Source organism: Vigna umbellata, chromosome 9 (assembly GCF_029865625.1).
Source record: "Vigna umbellata cultivar VRB3 chromosome 9, Vumbellata_1.0, whole genome shotgun sequence".
NCBI lineage: Eukaryota > Viridiplantae > Streptophyta > Magnoliopsida > Fabales > Fabaceae > Vigna > Vigna umbellata.
This window is the reverse complement of record NC_142173.1, coordinates 18,235,361-18,252,832: the sequence shown is the minus strand read 5'-3', so window position 1 is coordinate 18,252,832 and position 17,472 is coordinate 18,235,361. Positions and strand designations below refer to the sequence as shown.

Below are 17,472 nucleotides of genomic sequence, written 5' to 3'. Positions count from 1 at the left end.
AACCCTGCTGAAGGTCTAGCTTAGAAAACCAACAAGCACCCCCCAATTCATCCAATAGTTTGTCGATGGTGGGGGTTGGAAAGCGATCCTTGATCGTGATAGCATTGAGGGCTCGATAGTCTACGCAAAAACGTCAACTTCCGACCTTTTTTACTAAAAGGACTGGTGAGGAGAAAGGGCTACAACTAGGTTGAATGAGACCAGATTGGAGCATGGATTCAAGTTGTGTTTCAATTTCAGCTTTCTGATAATGGGGGTAACGGTAAGGACGGATGTTCACTAGGGTGGAATTGGGAAGCAAGTGAATGGCATGATCAGTGAGGCGTTGTGGGGGGAGGGAAGTGGGTGTATGGAAAAGGGAGGAAAATTTGAGGAGAAGAGAGTGTATTTGTGGGCAGGAGTGTGAAGGAGGGGAAGAGGGTGATGCGGTAGTATGCATTGAGGACGGCAAGACCTGTAAGTGGAAAAATGCAGCTCCAGCATTTGTTTGTAAAAGGCGTTTCAATTGTTGGGCCGTAATGTCAATGGGCTTGGTGGGGGCGTTAGCTTTGATATCAATAGATTTGCCATCTTTAATAAATTGCATAGTTAGCTTTGCATAATCAGACATCACTGGGCCCAATAATTGGAGCCATTGTATCCCGAAGACCACATCAGCTCCACTGATGGGTAATACATGGAGGTTTGTAATAAAAGTTTGGCCCTGTATCAACAAGTGCACATTGCGACAGAGCTTGTAGCATTCAATATCAGACCCATTTCCAATCATGACGCGTAAAGTAGTAATGGGTTCAGTTGCCAGAGCAAGGAAACGAACAACTCGATCCTGAATGAAGTTGTGGGTACTACCCCGTCCACCAAAATTTTGGAGCTGGGAGGCCCGCAAGAGCGTTGAAACTGATTTGGGCTTCGGAGGAAGCATTATTATCCTCTTCTGACAACAGAGGGGCCAAATTAGAAGGAGAAAGTTCCAGACGAGCATCATCATCAGCTTCCTCAGCCACAAGGAGGAAGAAGCGAGCTTTGCACTTATATGCCCAGGACTAAACTTCTCATCGCAATTGTAATAGAGACTCTTTTCTCTACGAGCTAGCATCTCCTCATGGGTTAATTTCTTGTAGTTTGTACGATTGGGTGTGGGTAACAATGGAGGTTGGGGTGGTTTTGTGCTGATTGAGTGGTAGCTTGAGGTGAGGAGTGGCAGAGAGATATTGGGAAAGGAGGTTTCCTACGAGAACGGCGTTGATCGGCGAGTTTTTCTTCCTGCAACTTTGCTAAAGCTGCCGCTTGATTAAATGAAATGGGTTGCAACGCTTGCACCTCGCGACGGATGTCGGGTGTCAGGCCAGAAATAAAGCAGCTTAAGAGGAAGGACAGATCCAAACCGACAATACGATTGGCTAAACGCTCAAACTCAGTCAGATAGTCATTGACAGTACTTGACTGTGTGAGTTTGAAAAGGGCGCCTCGAGAGTCATCGTAGTACGTTGGGGTAAAGCGCGTTTCTAACGCTTGTAACAGATCTGGCCAGGATGTAACCATACCGTTGCGGTGCATCCACTGGTACCAACAAAGGGCGGAATCGTCCATGTAAAAGGACGCAATTTGGGTGCGGTTAGCATCTGGAGTATCGTGGTAGTCGAAGAACTGAGAGATTTTGAAAATCCATCCTGAAACATCTGTACCATCGAAACGTGGAACGTCGAGCTTTACGGGAGGGGTATGTGGGTGAAAAGGTCGAGGGGAGGTACGACCTGGGGAATTACGGGAAGAAGATTCTAGGTTTGACATTTGGGATATTAGGTGGTCAAGTTGGGTTTTGAGGACATCGTGGTTGGCCATAAGAACTGACTGGTTTGTGGTAAGTTTAAGAATGGCTTCCTCCATTTTATCAGAGGAGGTCTTAGAACGAGTGGTCATTTCAGACATTGGAAGGGTCAATGAAAGCACCAAATTGATAAGGAAAACAACTACCTTGATTCGAGGACAAGGCAACCTCCTTGAAATTATAGAGATAAGGGGAGAGAAATAAATTTTTCCAGCTACTATTCTCATTCATTCTGCTGAAATAATTACATGTATTGGTTGCCAATCATTGGCTGACCGTATTTGGAGGAAATAGAAACTAACAAAGGAATATTCCCCTAACAGAACCTATGATCAAGTGACACCTCACAAAGATATCTTTATAATATGATTCTGTCAAACGCCTTCCTCAAAGCTGATAATCCAAAAGATATTGTGTTTTCTTACTCTCTCTTTTAGTCAGAATGGTGCTACTGGGCCTTATATCATTATTGGCCCTATTGCTAAGTTGCAAGGCTGGACTGCTTTTGCTAACAATGTCTCTCTACTTAAGAGGGCAATGCAGCTACAACCTCAGTTCAACCTCTTCCATCTGCTTTGACTGAAGATATTATGTTAGAAGTCCAGCTAGAATTAGTGCTGCCTTTGAAGTTTTGTTTCAATGGCAGAATCTTCCATCCATTGAAAACAAATGGGAGGATGGTACTGTTCTTACTAAGGAGTTCCCTACTTTTCACCTTGAGGACAAAGGTGAAACTTCATGGAGGGTATTGATAGGTTGAAAGGGAAGGTTTACAGAAAACTGTATGATGTAGTTTATTGTATGACATACAGTTTTAACTATCTATAAGGTAGTTACTTGTCTATAGTTAGTTGCATCTCACTTCTATAAAGTAAGAATGGACAGTTTTAGTTGTTACTATCTTTGTTTTGTAACTTCTAAAGGTTAGGGAGGGAGAGTTTGGTTCTCTCTAATAACCATAAAGTTGTATGTTGTTTGGGTCCTCTCTTCAGAGGAAACTCAATGAATGTTATAATACATTTTACAGTTTAACCAAATTAATTCATATAGGTCAGTAATACCTATCAGTCATTTACTAATAAAGGCATTTATTTAAAAATGTCAAGTCATATTTTAATCCTGGTTACTTCCCTACGCATAAAAGATATCTTGGTTACTTCCCCAATACACACGGTTTGTTTTAAGTGAAAAAATAAATAAAAAAATAATAGGAGGGAAATAAATAAATAAGTAGGATAGGAGAAATTAACTTCCATTGTTTGGTTATCCTTGAAATGGAAGGAATATGGGTCTCATGAAAATTGCATCAGCCCCTCTAGACATGAAATTAGTTCCATCAATATCCATATAACAACTTTTTAAAATGAATAAATAATATTTTGTAACAATTTAAATTTTAAATAATGTAATAAAAATTAAACATTAATATAAAAAATCATTTAATTCTTGATTTTCATTTTTCATCAATCCAAACTAGGGATGGCAATAGGTCGGGTCTGACACGGTAGTGCCTATCCACAATTTGACCCGTTGGATAAAACTGTACATCCTATCCGACCCGCTACCCACATGGATACCCATTTAAAAAATACCCGTAGGTATTTTAAAATCCACGGGTACCAACGGATATCCGCAAAAAATTAAAAAAAAATATTTTATACATTTTAAAAATAAAATTACAAAAAATATATATAATATAATATAAATTAATTAAATATAAAAATTAAAATTTAATTTTAATAAAATTTAACCTAATAAAATATAATTTTATTTTATTTTTAATTAAATTCAATTAAAAAATATATAAATTATTTTTTTTATTATTTTTTGCAGATAACGGATACCCACGGGTCATGTAGTATACTACTTATCCAACCCGTTTAGAAACGGATATTAAAATACCCACTATCTGTACCCACAATAGTAAATATGTACAATAATAATCGCTGCAGATTTTACCCTTCTAGATTTCTTTATTCTATTTTATTTTTAATCCAATCAAAACATAAAGTTGTTGCTGTATAGTTTTATCTAACAACAGAAATTACAGAATGATTAGAAATTCTTACCCGACCTTACAACAGTTCCATTTTCTACCAAATACTGAGCGCTAGAAACTAAAACTCGCTCCTCAAGGTTAAGAAGATTCACCCCAAAATAGAAAAGAAATATAGTCGCCAGCCACAAATAATGCTCTGACCCACTCGAAAAGGGTCGGGTAGGACCCATCAAAATGATATTTGCAAAACAATGCTCAAACCACTACCTCCAAAACCAAAATAGAAAAACACGTATTGTCGTGCCTTTTCACAATTTTTATTTCTTGGTAAGAATAGAAAGATGAAAACAAACAATTAATTTAACACGCTACAAAATCAGTCCTGATTAAACAGTTAAGTAGCAGTAAAAGAGCGAAAAACATGAACATAATCAGAGTTAATAAGGATTTATAATAAATAATTATAATAACAATAATAAAAGCAAAACCCATTTTGGTTTATACATTTCTATCTATTTTACCCTCTAGCTGCACACTACAACAGATTCTATTTTTCCTGTGCTCTATTCAATTTTGTTCCCTTTTATCTTCCCACTTGTCTTTACCCGTGAATGCGGTTCCATTTTCTATTCAATATTTCTCTCTCAATTTTTCAATTTTCCCTTATGATATTACCTAAAAATATAATTGCACTGTGTTTTACATTAGCAATAATAGTAACTAAAAAACAAAAATAATTTTGTTAAACCCAACAAAAAAGATTGAAGAAGTTGTTTGTTTCTCAACTAAAATGTGAGAGCTCCATTGCATATATTTAACACCAAATACATATTCAGCACACACTCAAAAACAAATAAGAATGTATTCAACACCGAATCATAAATAACCAAATACGTACCTAAATTAAAATCTAAGCACCGAATTAATCAATTTAACAAGAACAAAAAAATACATTGAGCAAAATGAAGTACCCGACGGTCGCAAGCTGAGCAAGGAAGAACGGATAGTTCTTCAGAGGAACCAACGCGAGCTTGTACAGTACTCTGTTTCCTACGCCCATGACCACCGTCACCGCGGCGGCGATAATCACCTCCGCCGAACGATTCACGCTCTTCCTCCCACTCTCCGACGCGAACTCCTCAACCGCGCACAAGCGCGGTCCCGCCTTCTCTCCCTCCTCATCTAATCCCGATCTCGCCCACGCGCCGCCGTACTTCGCGGCGCACGGCGGCTGCGTCAGTCGTAGAGCGATTTTCGGCCTCCAAGGCGAGTAGCCGTAGCGGACCGCAGAGGTGCTCGGCGGGCAGCGGAGGCGAATTTGCCCGCAAGACAAGGTACAGCCGGCGGCGGGGGAGCGCCGGAAAAGTGACGTCATGGTTGCGTGACGTAATTTGAGAATCCGAAGTATAGAGAGAGAATGGGAGAGGAGAAAATGCGAGTCACATGAGTCACGTTGGTCTGAACTCAGAACAGAGGGAAGGAATCGGAAACTGTGTTTTGTTTAAAACCAAGGTTTGTGGTTGTGTTTTAGGATTTTTTAAAATGAAAGGTGGTATCTTCAATAATACCTTGAAATAATTTTAATTTTTCTTACCATATATTTTTCTCTTTTCAAGAGCACCATAAAAAATGCAAGAGTGATATTTATTTTTCTTTTAAAAGTATTAAGGTAAATAATTTAATATTAGAAAAAGTATCTGAAACTTAACTTTTTTTTTCAAAAAACATCATATAAAATAAAAGGATTATCTTAATTTATAAATTATAAATCAGTTTTATTTCTAATTAACTCAAAAAACAGCATATATAACATATATAGCAAAACAAAGAGTATAAGAAGTCATGGTTTAACCTTATCAAAATGCATGGAATGAATTGAAAGAGGAAGAGGCAAAGAAAATGCCTCTAAAGGAATCAAGAACAATATTCTTATGAATATGATATTTTTTTATCGATAATGTTATACAAATAAATATGTGTATTTGTTGATGAATTTAGTGAAAAGAATAAACGTTTTGTTGGTATGAGATATAACTTTTGTTGGGAAGTTATGTTATAAATTGATCATTTTATGCATGATGATGAAATAATACGTGAATATCCCTTAAAGAAGCTAACAATTTTTTTGTAGAAAAAGTTGTTAAATCCATTTTTTTTATAGACAATTATAATAAAAGGGTTTAGTAAAAACAAGAGCAGATATTTTAGTTTAGTATATATGTATGTGAAGGAGTGCTTGTTGAATCCAACCGAACTAAAGACTCACTCTAGTTCTATCTCGTATTCACTCTCTGACTCATCGTTTCCTATTATCTATTTCTCCGTCTCGGTCGTTGCATTCAGCTTCAGTTTTCATCTCCAAAGTTCCGTTCCGTTACACCTTCCTCTCCGTTGCGCCTACATTGCAGGTAATTTTCATCTTTCGTTTTTATTTAGCACTAGAATGGTGGGAACGAGAATGGATTTAGGGTTTCATTGTTGACAATAGCGGGAGAGGTTTTAGGGTTTTGCTGTTGACAGTTTAGGAACTGATTTAGGGTTTTATAGTATTATCTTAACTCTAAACTTAAATACCCAAGTTGAAAATGCTTTTTGTGTGCTGATGCTTGGTGCTCCCTGGATCTTTATTAAATCACTTTTACAGTGAGTTGGCCTGGTATATTAAAAGCGTAGCCATTATTTTCTTTCCAATATCAATGCTAACTGCTTTTAGGGACTAGGAACTATGAACCTCATTCAAGCTCCACCGGAGAATTTTCAATTGGATAATAACGACTTTCTTCGATTTCATGCGACCGTGAGACTACTGCTCTACTATCTTCAGCCGTATTTATAGGCAGTGTATGCTAAATTCCGTTTCTCTATATCTCCCTTTGTATTGCTACTCTTTTTGCTAATATTGTTATTATTATATGCTGTAGATTGATGGTGATTTTCCGCCTAGAATCTATAGACTATGACTTTTGATTTAAAGACATTTACATCTTTAATTTTGACTGTGTATTTTTGAGCATTTGTATAAGTGTAGTATAAATCTTTGTCTTGCATTCTTAGTCTTTGATATAGCCTCTTCTCAGTAACTGCTATAGCATGGACAGCATTTTTGAGTTTGCTGCTGTCTGTGATTGGTAATAATAGTCTTGGATAGTAAATTAAAATAATATATTAATTATTTTCAGTTAAATAACTGTTTGTATGTAAGTTTAAAGGTAATTAGATGAATTGAAAGGTATATTTTCTATGATTTTGGCACCTTATATTATTAGAAGTATCTAGGTCTGCTAGTGTGTGTTTGTGTGTGATTGAAGTAGTTCCTTCCTTTTTTTCCTCCTGTGCTTGCAATTTGAATTTATTTGGCTTCCATTTGGTCGAGTTCTTCCAATTTTTGCGTTCCTTTAAAAAAATTTACACTCATGAAATTCATGGGAACCTTTCCCTTCAACTGTACTTCCTTTGTACAATTTAGAATATAGTGACAATGACAGTGTCTTCAACTGTGTTTGTTGTTTCATTGGAGGTTGGACCTCATGATAATAATGCTAATTGCAAAATCAATTGATAATGGATTTTAAACAGGCAAAATTCATTTAGTGTTAATCTACAATGGCCAGATGGGATGCAATCTTATCTCTTCCAGTACAAAATCCTCCCACATTGGAAATTTCTTCTTCTGACCTAGTTTGGTCAAAAGTGGAAGGTTGGCATGATAAATTAGATAAAGTTGCTCTAATCCCATTTGCTAGAGTTGATGATTTTGTGAGGGGTGAATCAAATAATAAAGAATGTCCTACAAGATTTCATGTTGAAGCAAGGCGTCGACGGTCTCCATCAACGCCTTTCAAGCAAAAGGTTGATGGCATACTAGAGTACATTTTGTAAGTTGTAATTGTCTTTATTGGGAATAACTTACTCGATGTTACTGTCTTTTGCATTCTACTGCAATGTAGAGATTAATACCATCTCAATGTAGGTATTGGTGTTCCTTTGGTCCGGATGACCATAGAAAAGGTGGTATTGTCCGACCAAGTCGAACTACGTATGTTCCAAAGAAGAAAAATGCAGGTAGACCAAATACCAAGAGAGGTTGTACTTGTCATTTTATTGTGAAGCGCCTTATAGCTGAACCTTCAGTTGCCCTAATCATATATAATGATGATAAGCATGTGGACAAAAAGGGTTTGCCATGCCATGGTCCACAGGACAAAAAGGCTGCTGGAACACGTGCTATGTTTGCTCCATATATCTCAGAAGATCTCCGACTTCGGGTTTTATCTCTTCTATATGTTGGAGTCTCTGTGGAAACCATTATGCAGAGACACAATGAATCTGTTGAGAAACAAGGTGGTCCATCTAACCGTGATGACCTTTTGACCCACCGTTATGTTCGACGACAAGAGAGGGCAATCCGTCGTTCTACGTATGAGCTAGATGATGATGATGCTGTTAGTATAAGCATGTGGGTTGAAAGTCACCAAAATCAGGTTTTTTTCTACGAAGATTTCTCTGATGCAGATCCATTTACTCTGGGCATTCAAACAGAGTGGCAATTGCAACAATTGATTAAATTTGGAAACCGGGGTCTGCTTGCCTCAGATTCAAGATTTGGTACAAATAAATTACAGGTTTGTTACTTCCATTTTCCCTTGATTTGAAGTAACCAAAAACATATTTGCTTTGGTTTAGTTTTCTTGAAACTAAAAGTAAGCATGCTGGTAATTGTTATCCAGTATCCCATTCATAGTCTTCTAGTGTTCAACTCAGACAAGAAGGCCATTCCAGTGGCATGGATAATAGCACCAAGGTTTTCAAGTTTAGATGCACATCGATGGATGAGGGCTCTTTACAATAGAGTTCACACCAAAGATCCTACTTGGAAGTTGGCTGGCTTCATAGTAGATGATCCATTATATGATATTCTAGCAATCAGGTTGGTTCAAATTTTATGTGATATTTTCTATTGTTAAAGGTAGCGTTCTTTTAATGTTGAATAAGTATAGCAATGCATTGCAAACTTTTATTTTTATAGTGACGTCTTCCTGTGTTCTGCTTTTTCTGTCAAGACCAAAATTAATATTTTCATCTGTTTAAGTGTTTTTGATTCATGTGGCTTATTGTTGTTAAAATTCAAATTTCGTGCTTGTGTGCGAAAGAATTGAATTTGGGAAATAATTGCTCTTAGAAAGTGTCTTTGATGCTTGTAAGGACCTTGTGGGGTGCTTGTGTAGTTTGCTTCTGTGGTGATGCTATTACTGTTGATGATTGGTTCTGATGCTGATATAGAAGTTGTTTTTTGTATTTTAAAAGCTGAAGTATGAAACCTAGTAGTGCTTTACTCTATCAGTTCAAGGAATTTATTTTACCCCAACAACCTCTTTGCTAACAAGTATCTATATTCTATATTTTTTCAGGGATGTGTTTCAGTGTACAGTAATGATTAGTTTCTGGCGAGTTCGTCATTTATGGCATAAAAACTTAGTAAAGTGCTTGAAATCTGATATGCAAATAAAGATATCCAGACGGCTTGGGTGCATAGTGGATAATATTTGCCGTCTTCAAGGAAACACATCACTCTTTGAAGAATTCATGGAAGAGTTTATTGATGAATCCAAATTTATGGACTATTTCAAGTCCACATGGCATCCTAGAATAGGTTAGTAATACCTAGATAGTGGAATGCGATTTATTTTCTTATGAAATTGAGAAGTAACAGTGCGCCCACAATCTATTATAACTGTTCTTGTTCTTATTAGATTTATGCCCTATTCAGGAATCTAACATCTCCATTTACTTTGACACTAGTCTGTGCTCTAATTAAATGCTATAATTTTGATGTCAAAATTATGTATACATGAAAAATATTATTTTAATTGGGGGGACAAAAGTAGTTTTTCATGATCATTTTCTAAGGTTATGAAGAAACTCTTAATAATTAATAATGTTCATAACAATATATTATCCTTTAAAAATAATTTTGACAGTTTAGTCACCCACAGACCCATTTATAATATAGCATATTAAATAAAGAAATGGAATCCATTACCTATCCCAGATATTAAACATCATTTCTCAAAGACGCACGTGGAGGCAAATTATATTTCTTATGAAGATGGTAATGGTTTTTCAAAATAATATAGATTCACTCATATTATGGTAAAGATTTTGTTACAATGACAACAAAGAGTTGGTCAACTTGATTGATGCCAATACATTATCGTGATGAATATTATCAATCTTCAAGTGTAGTAGTTTTGAAAGTTGACTTTACTCATGTGCTATTTATGTAATTTTAGTGGTAGAATATGTTTAGAAATTTATATGTGCGATGATGTGATGTTCAAGGCTTCTTATCTGAATATGTGCGCGGTCTTTTACTGGATTGCTCTTGTTTGGTGGGAAAAACCACTGCACATAATATACTTAGTAACTGGTTGTGACTGTTGCTGTTTGTTTTTTCCAACTTATTAAATTTGCAGGATGCTATTTCCTGAGTATTTCGGTTAATACAATATCAATCAGGTTGAGGATAAAATCATAATGTTTGTATGGGATATTTTTATAATGTGAATTTGTTATTGTAACTTTATGTACATTGAAATTACTGTCCCTTTGATATAGGAGCATGGGTCAATACACTTCAAACACTTCCACTTGCTAGCCAGGAGTCTTGTGCAGCAATAGAATTTTACCACAACCAATTGAAGATTAGGCTGTTGAATGAAAAAGAAATTGGTGTTTATCAGCGGGCAGATTGGTTGGTGGACAAGTTGGGTACAAAAGTCCACTCTTATTTCTGGCTGGATGAGTACTCGGGAAAAGATGATTTTGCACGATACTGGAAAAATGAATGGATGAGTGGTTTGACATCATGGCGCAAAGCACTGAACATTCCAGACGCTGATGTCTCAATAGAAGATGGATGTGCTAAGGTTACTGATCAAGATGATCGAGATAAAGTTTTTGTTGTCTGGAATACTGGTTCAATGTTGAGCATTTGTGATTGTAGTTGGGCACAAGATGGCAACCTTTGTGAGCATATCTTGAAAGTTCTCAGTATCTGCCGAAAGAGAGGGTCCGTTTTACCATCTGTCACCTTATTTCAGTATCACCAGGCACTGAATAAGATGCTGCATTGCCCCCCTTTTGATTCTTTAATTCGTGATCACGCGGTGTCATTGGCAGTTTCAGTTCGGAAGCAATTAAATACTCTACTTGATAAAGAAAGCGTCCAAACTGACACTAATTCCATGGAGAAATGGATCGATATTGATATTGCACTGGAAAGTTTCAGGGTTGTTTCTGGTAACCGGGGTCAGGAAATGGTTATTAAGAAGCATGTCATCAATGATGTCTTATCTTTGGATGGTGGTCAAGATAAATATCAATCAAATGAAGCCCCTGGATGTGCGACTGCAATGCATGATATCACCGATCAAGGTGAGGATGGAGTTATCACTAGAAATGGCGAACGTTTTGAGAGTGCCAGTTTTATATCTGATATGGATGTTGATCCACTATCAAATTGTGTTAACCCTCCTGTCTTGCACCCTGTTGATGATACAGTTCCAAGTAACACGTTGCAAGAGAACAAAGACTGGAGCTTGGCTACTACAGGAAATGAGATTTCAGCTTCTGAAAGTGGTGCTTTTTCTAATGATAAGATTGAAGATAATATTTTAGATAAAGGTGGCAAAGATTGTGCTATGGATGTGGATTCCCCAACCTTGGCTACACCCTCATCAACTGTGACACCCGTTAAGCCAGTTGCAGTTGATATGGGTGAAGAAAATTCAGGTACCGTCAAGGAGGATGTGAGTTTGGGTTCAAATACCTGAAATCAAATCATGAATCAGAACACACAATGACAATTTAGAGATATAGATGCCAATAAAGATAAATTTTGATACACTCTGTAAAAAGCGTTCGTTGTCAAGTAATTAGAAAATCATTATGGCAAAGGTCAATAATTTTTAATTATGACAATCCGTAGTTGAATGAGTGTATAGAACTTAGTAGTGTATTTCAATTGTGAGGTGCATAAAGCTGTCAATGGCGATGGCACACTGATGTTGCGCAGTATTTCTCTATTATCATCTATTAAATCAAAAAGGCACGTCACTATTGTCTTACAAGATCTTTAGTGGTAAGGTTTGTACGATTAAAATGTTATCATAAATTAGAACTTCAGCACTGTAAGCCAAATATTCTTATTTATTATCAACAAATGCTGCAAAATAAGCTGATGGTGATTGTCACCCATGATAGAACTTGTCTTCTGGACTTATATCTCATGCGAAATCGTTATACTCTTTTCATCCAATCCTTAGATATAATTAAAAAATTTCCAAGAAGAAAATAAAAGGATTAAATTTTTTTTGTGGACTAAAATTTACTCATGTATACTAAAATTAACATAAAAATAGTTAAATGAAGAAATTTCTGCAAAACCACTTTGGTCAAAGCAGGAAAGGCTGGCATTGGAGGAATTCTTGGGAATGAACAAGACAGTGTCCTTTTTTGTGGAGCTTGTGCATCTTTACTAATAGCTCTATAAGAGTATATTTCAATTAGTTCATCTTTAAATTTTCTACAATTTAAAATAATTGGAAAAATAATGAAAACATTACTAACATAGGTTTGTGTCCAAAGGAGGGAGACTCTCATATTCTGCTATTACATTGCCATGTTACTTTTTAGTTTTTTGGACCAAAGCTCTCACGAGGTTTCCAATTTTGTTTTATGTATTGAACTCCTTTTTCATTACAATTTCATATAGTTGATTTTGTTTCTGGGTTTCTCCTCCATTTTCGTTTTCTGTTTCTTTTTCTGTATGCTTAAGTTTGTTTCTCACTTCCAATTTGATTCCAATTTTGAATTTCGTTTTCATTTCTGCTATATAGTTCGTTTTCTGATTTGAAAATCGTATTTTGGTATCAATTGTTGTTTTAGGTTTGCATTTTCTAGGTATTTGTTTTGTTTCATTTTCAATTGTTGTTTTATTGTGTTTTGTTGCCTTATTGTTGCTTTAGTTCATTGTTGTTGTTATGTTCTTGACTCCAATGTTTTCCAGTTCAATTTGATGTTTACATTGTGTTTTAGTGGTAGCTTAATTGTGTTGGGTTGGTGATTGGTGAAACTGCAATGTTTCCATGAGATAATTTGTGTTGTCATTGTGATTGTCCTAATTTTGCCTCACATCATATAATTCATTTGCGCTTGCAGTTAGATACACGCTTAGTTTCATAATCTATATTTAATCTTCACTTAGTAGATTACAACCACACATGCTTAATTTGTGGTAGGGCAGAACTGATTAATTGCATGCACTATGATAATTGTTTTAATCTTCGCTTAATAGGTTAATCTGTGTTGGATTAGGGTGAAAGGAGTGTATAATTATTGGTAATCAGGGATTTGAAGCATTACGGTCGAACTAATAACCAACTTGTCCTTAACCAATGTTTTAATTCGTGTCTTTATTCATAATCTGCTCACACAAACCTCCTCCCCCTACCCTCTCGTCCCCCCCCCCCCTCCACTACGTGTTTGTTTTATTACTTGAACCACATTTGGTCCTTTAGATACGACCTAGGAGTTACTTCCTAGTTTACTACACTTAATTTCATATTAATTTGATTCGGTATGGCCTCGATCAAATTTTTAGTGTGTGTTGTGTTCTGTTTAGTGTGTGTGTCTTGGATCTTTTTTGTGTGTTTTGTTTTGTGGTTCTTTTGTGCCAAAATTAGGAGAATTAGAATGGTTGACATGAATTGGCAAGAAAATGCAACAGAGGAGTGCTCACGCGTAATGAGTAGTGTGTGAATAATGCCAAAATTTTCAAAATTAATTGGCATTTTTTGTTTTGATAGCTAGAGGTGTTACTTTTCTTTGAAATTTTTTATGCTCACTTCTTTTGGTCCATATTTTGATAGAAAAATCTCAGAAGCACTTGTAGTAGTCCCAGTTCTATTTTGTGAAAAACAGGTTTGTCAAAACTTCGTGCAAACGTAACTTTTGCTCCCAATGTCAAAATTGGACGTATTATATATGCTTTTTGGGTAAAAATTACGAGTAATCCATTTTGTTGATAAGGGAGCAATATGAATGCTGAACCCAATCTTTGATGATTTGATTTTTGATGATGACAACACATTGAATGTAATAACACACATATGTTATGCTAACACAACAGAAATCTATATTTGTGTTTGATACATGTGTTGGTTTACAAGTGTTTCTATATGTTTAATACATATGTTATCATGTTGATTGGTTTGCATACTACTATGATCATAATTGTGTATATCTTTTGTATGCATGTTAAATGTTTTGATGAGATAAAACATCAAGCACAAAACAATTATGTATGATACAATCGATGACATTGATGTTGTAATCAATTGAACTCATAAGATAGCTTATGTTTTGAACTATGGCAAAACAACAGGTTTTGAATCGATTACATTAAGTGTTAAATCAATTAAAACTCGTGTCTTTGCAAACATCTTTTTGATATGTGCTGTGATGAGTTTTGAAGAGAAAAAGTTTTCAAATTTTCTTAAGTGTTTAGCTTAATCAATTACACTATGAATGTAATCAATTAAGTATGTTATGTTTTGAAAATTGCCTAAAAGCTAAGTTATAATTGTTTTAATGGTCATAATTTTAAATATGTTGACTGGATTTATTGCAAATCGATTATATTAATTGTGCATTCAATTATATCTGTTTGAATTGTAATTCTGTTACATTTGTCACTTATGTAACCGATTACATTACTAACGTAATCGATTAATCTGCGTCTCTTATGAGATATCTATATATTGACGCACTACATATTGAATTGTAACGAATTGATCATTTGAAATTTTCATATCTGGTATCTTTGATTAGACAAAAGTGTTACAGGTGATTGAGAAGCTCCAAGAACCAAGATTCAAATATTTGGAAGAAACTTGAAGGACTCTTAAGAAAAGAACCATGGACGTAATTGACTGATCATACTCTGCACTACTGAGGTGTTTCTACATTGATCAAAAACGTGTTTTTGTAATCTCGGATTGTGGTTCCATGTTTGTGCTAGACAGGAAGAAGAACAAGGGGTTCTTGACTTTAAGAGGTGGTCTCAAAGGGTTCTACAGCAAGGACGTGTGGTTGTGTGTGCAGGTGTTTTCTTTCTATATTTGATTATGAGTGGGAGAGGTGTTTACATTGTGAGAGTGTGTTCTCTGTAAAACCTTTTGGTGTAAATCTCAAATCATTATAGTGAAAGATCCTCCAATCTAAGGTTGATTGGAAGGGTGACTGGATGTAGGCATTGAGGCCGAACCAGGATAAAAACCTTGTGTTTGTTCTTCTCTCCTTATCTATTTTACTTTGAATTGTATATGCATATTACTTAGATTACAAGAAAGATTCAAGATCATTCAAAGTTTGCGAAAATATTTAAAAAGCATTCGCTTTTACTAATCACCAATTCACCCCTTCTTGGTGTTGAGCAACAAGGCAATGCTTTTCTAACACATTCCAATTGGCTTGTCTAGTTTCCCCTGCCTCCAATTCCAAAAAGAGGCCATTTTTTATTTCTTTTTTATTTTTGAAGTTTTATTTTCCATGTTTTTATTACTTTCTATCGTTGGTTGATACCCATTGAATTTTGCTTTGAAATTTTTTGTGCTATCTTTTCATGATTTTAGGGTGTCGCTCACAAAATTTTAGCTCATTTGGATTAGGTTTGCATATACCTGCATTTCTACCCCCCTATATTTGCTTGTGTTGACTTTTGTTGATAGGCGTTGACTCAGTGCATGATTAGGGGCAATCCTAGATCATTAGCACCGTTTGATCCTAAAATTGATAGGAGTTTTCATATATTTGTTAGGCATTGTGGGAATTTGTCTTTAGAGTCTTTACATTTAGATACCATTAGTTTGCATAGTGTTGGGTAGTCTCTTTTTGTGGTTACGACTATCTATTTTGTGTAGACGGGTTCTTAAACTACATTTGAATTAAATTTTGAATCTGCTACTTTTCATCATACTGAGAACAATATGGTCTAACCTCCACCTCGCGAGGGGACTCTTAGGGAGATGGTTGTACATGATTTCACTTATGAAAGCTTGTGCATCCAATATCCAAATGAGGATGTTCCATATGTTCTCAAAACTCGACTGATCGATTTGTTGCCAAAGTTTCATAGTCTTGTAGGTGAATGCCCACAAAAGCATCTAAAGGAGTTTCACAGAGTATGCTCAACAATGAAGCCTCTAGATCTTCTTGAAGATCACATCTTCTTTAAGGCGTTCCCACATTCTTTAGAGGACGTGGCAAAGGATTGGTTGTACTACCTTGCGCCTAGGTTTATCACTAGCTGGGATGATCTAAAGAGATTGTTTTTGTAGAAATTCTTCCTAGCATCAAGGACCTCGGCCATAAGGAAATACATATCTTGGATTAGGCAGCTCGGTGGAGAGAGCTTGTACGAGTACAAGGAGAGATTTCAGAAGTTATGTGTAAGTTGCTCACATCACCAAATTTCTGAGAAACTCCTTCTCCAGTATTTTTATGAAGGTTTGAACAACATGGAGAGGAGTATGATTGATGCTGTTAGTGGTGGAGCTCTTGGAGATATGACTCTTACTGAAGCCAAACATTTGATAGAGAAGATGGCTTCAAACTCCTAACAGTTCAATGCGAGAAATGATGTTATTGTTGTCAGGGGAGTTCATGATGTGGCTACTCATTCTTCATCATATGCGGATAAAAAGTTGAAGAGCAAACTTGATGCTCTTGTGAGTTTGGTGACTCAGTTGGCTAGCAATCAAAGACCTGCATCTGCATCTGTTGCACGTCTATGTGTCATTTGCCCTTCTTATGATCATTATACATACGCTTGTCCATCTTTGCAGCAACATGTTGGCCCAGATGTTCCTCAAGCCTATGTTGCAAATATCTACAACAATAGGCAACCACAACAGCAACATAATTTTGACTTGTCCAACAACAAATACAACCTAGGGTGAAGGAATCACCCAAATCTAAGATGGTCTAATGCTTCACAGCAGCAGCAACAACAATCACCACCATTCCAAAATCAGAATGATGTAGGGCCGAGTATACCCTATGTGCCTCTACCAGTGCAGCAATACTAGAGACAACAACAACAATAAGACATATATGCCCAAACAACTTCTCAACCTTCCACTTCTTCTAAGCCTATATTGGAGGAATTATTGAGGCAGATGACAATTCAGAATATGCAATTCCAATAGGAGACAATAACTTTCATCCAAAGCTTGACCAATTGTTAAGACCTCGGCAAGTGTATCGAATCGTATCAAGTAATAATAAATGGTAAGACCAAGTATGTTTCCCAAGAGACTCACGACACTAAACAGTCAGGTAATTACTTAACTAATTAAGACTTTCAAGAACAATTTAGGGTTTTTAAATATAAAAACAAGAAAGTAAATATGAATGCAATTTTGATCAATTGAAGAGAAACGCAAAAGTGAATGATGATGTTGGTATTATGAGATGAAGATGTTGTTGGGGTTTACATTTCACCTAATCACTTCATGTATATAAGAATTATTCTTCTTTATTAATTGTCAATGTCACTTTCTAAATTACTTAGAACCCAATGCCT

At 35.9% G+C, this 17,472-nt stretch overlaps 2 protein-coding genes and 1 pseudogene across 8 annotated transcripts in view; 2 read left to right on the top strand and 1 right to left on the bottom strand.

The window, feature by feature from the left end:
- Positions 1-5,202, bottom strand: part of LOC124836153 (protein CLT1, chloroplastic-like) — a 29,397-nt gene extending 24,195 nt beyond the window's left edge. For all 3 annotated transcript variants that reach the window (XM_088098730.1, XM_088098729.1, XM_088098731.1), the window contains exon 1: positions 4,799-5,202. In XM_088098730.1, coding sequence (XP_087954856.1) covers positions 4,799-5,202 — 404 coding nt within the window. The remainder of the gene's footprint in view (positions 1-4,798) is intronic.
- Positions 5,200-11,958, top strand: LOC124834629 (zinc ion binding protein). 5 transcript variants are annotated; one of them, XM_047309366.2, is made up of 7 exons: positions 5,200-5,339; positions 6,171-6,235; positions 7,439-7,702; positions 7,798-8,449; positions 8,555-8,754; positions 9,236-9,477; positions 10,443-11,958. In XM_047309366.2, the coding sequence occupies exons 1-7, from the start codon at positions 5,271-5,273 to the stop codon at positions 11,657-11,659; spliced, it is 2,709 nt and encodes a 902-aa protein (XP_047165322.2). In that variant the 5' UTR covers positions 5,200-5,270; the 3' UTR covers positions 11,660-11,958. The 5 variants fall into 5 exon arrangements, with proteins under 5 accessions (XP_047165322.2, XP_087954852.1, XP_087954854.1 ...); XM_088098726.1 differs by having other exon boundaries at positions 5,322-5,339; positions 7,404-7,702; XM_088098728.1 differs by lacking the exon at positions 5,200-5,339 and adding an exon at positions 6,548-6,668 and having other exon boundaries at positions 5,939-6,235; positions 7,404-7,702.
- Positions 11,959-15,913: 3,955 nt separating this feature from the next.
- LOC148192782 (uncharacterized) lies at positions 15,914-16,846 on the top strand (annotated as a pseudogene).
- Positions 16,847-17,472: the final 626 nt, after the last annotated feature.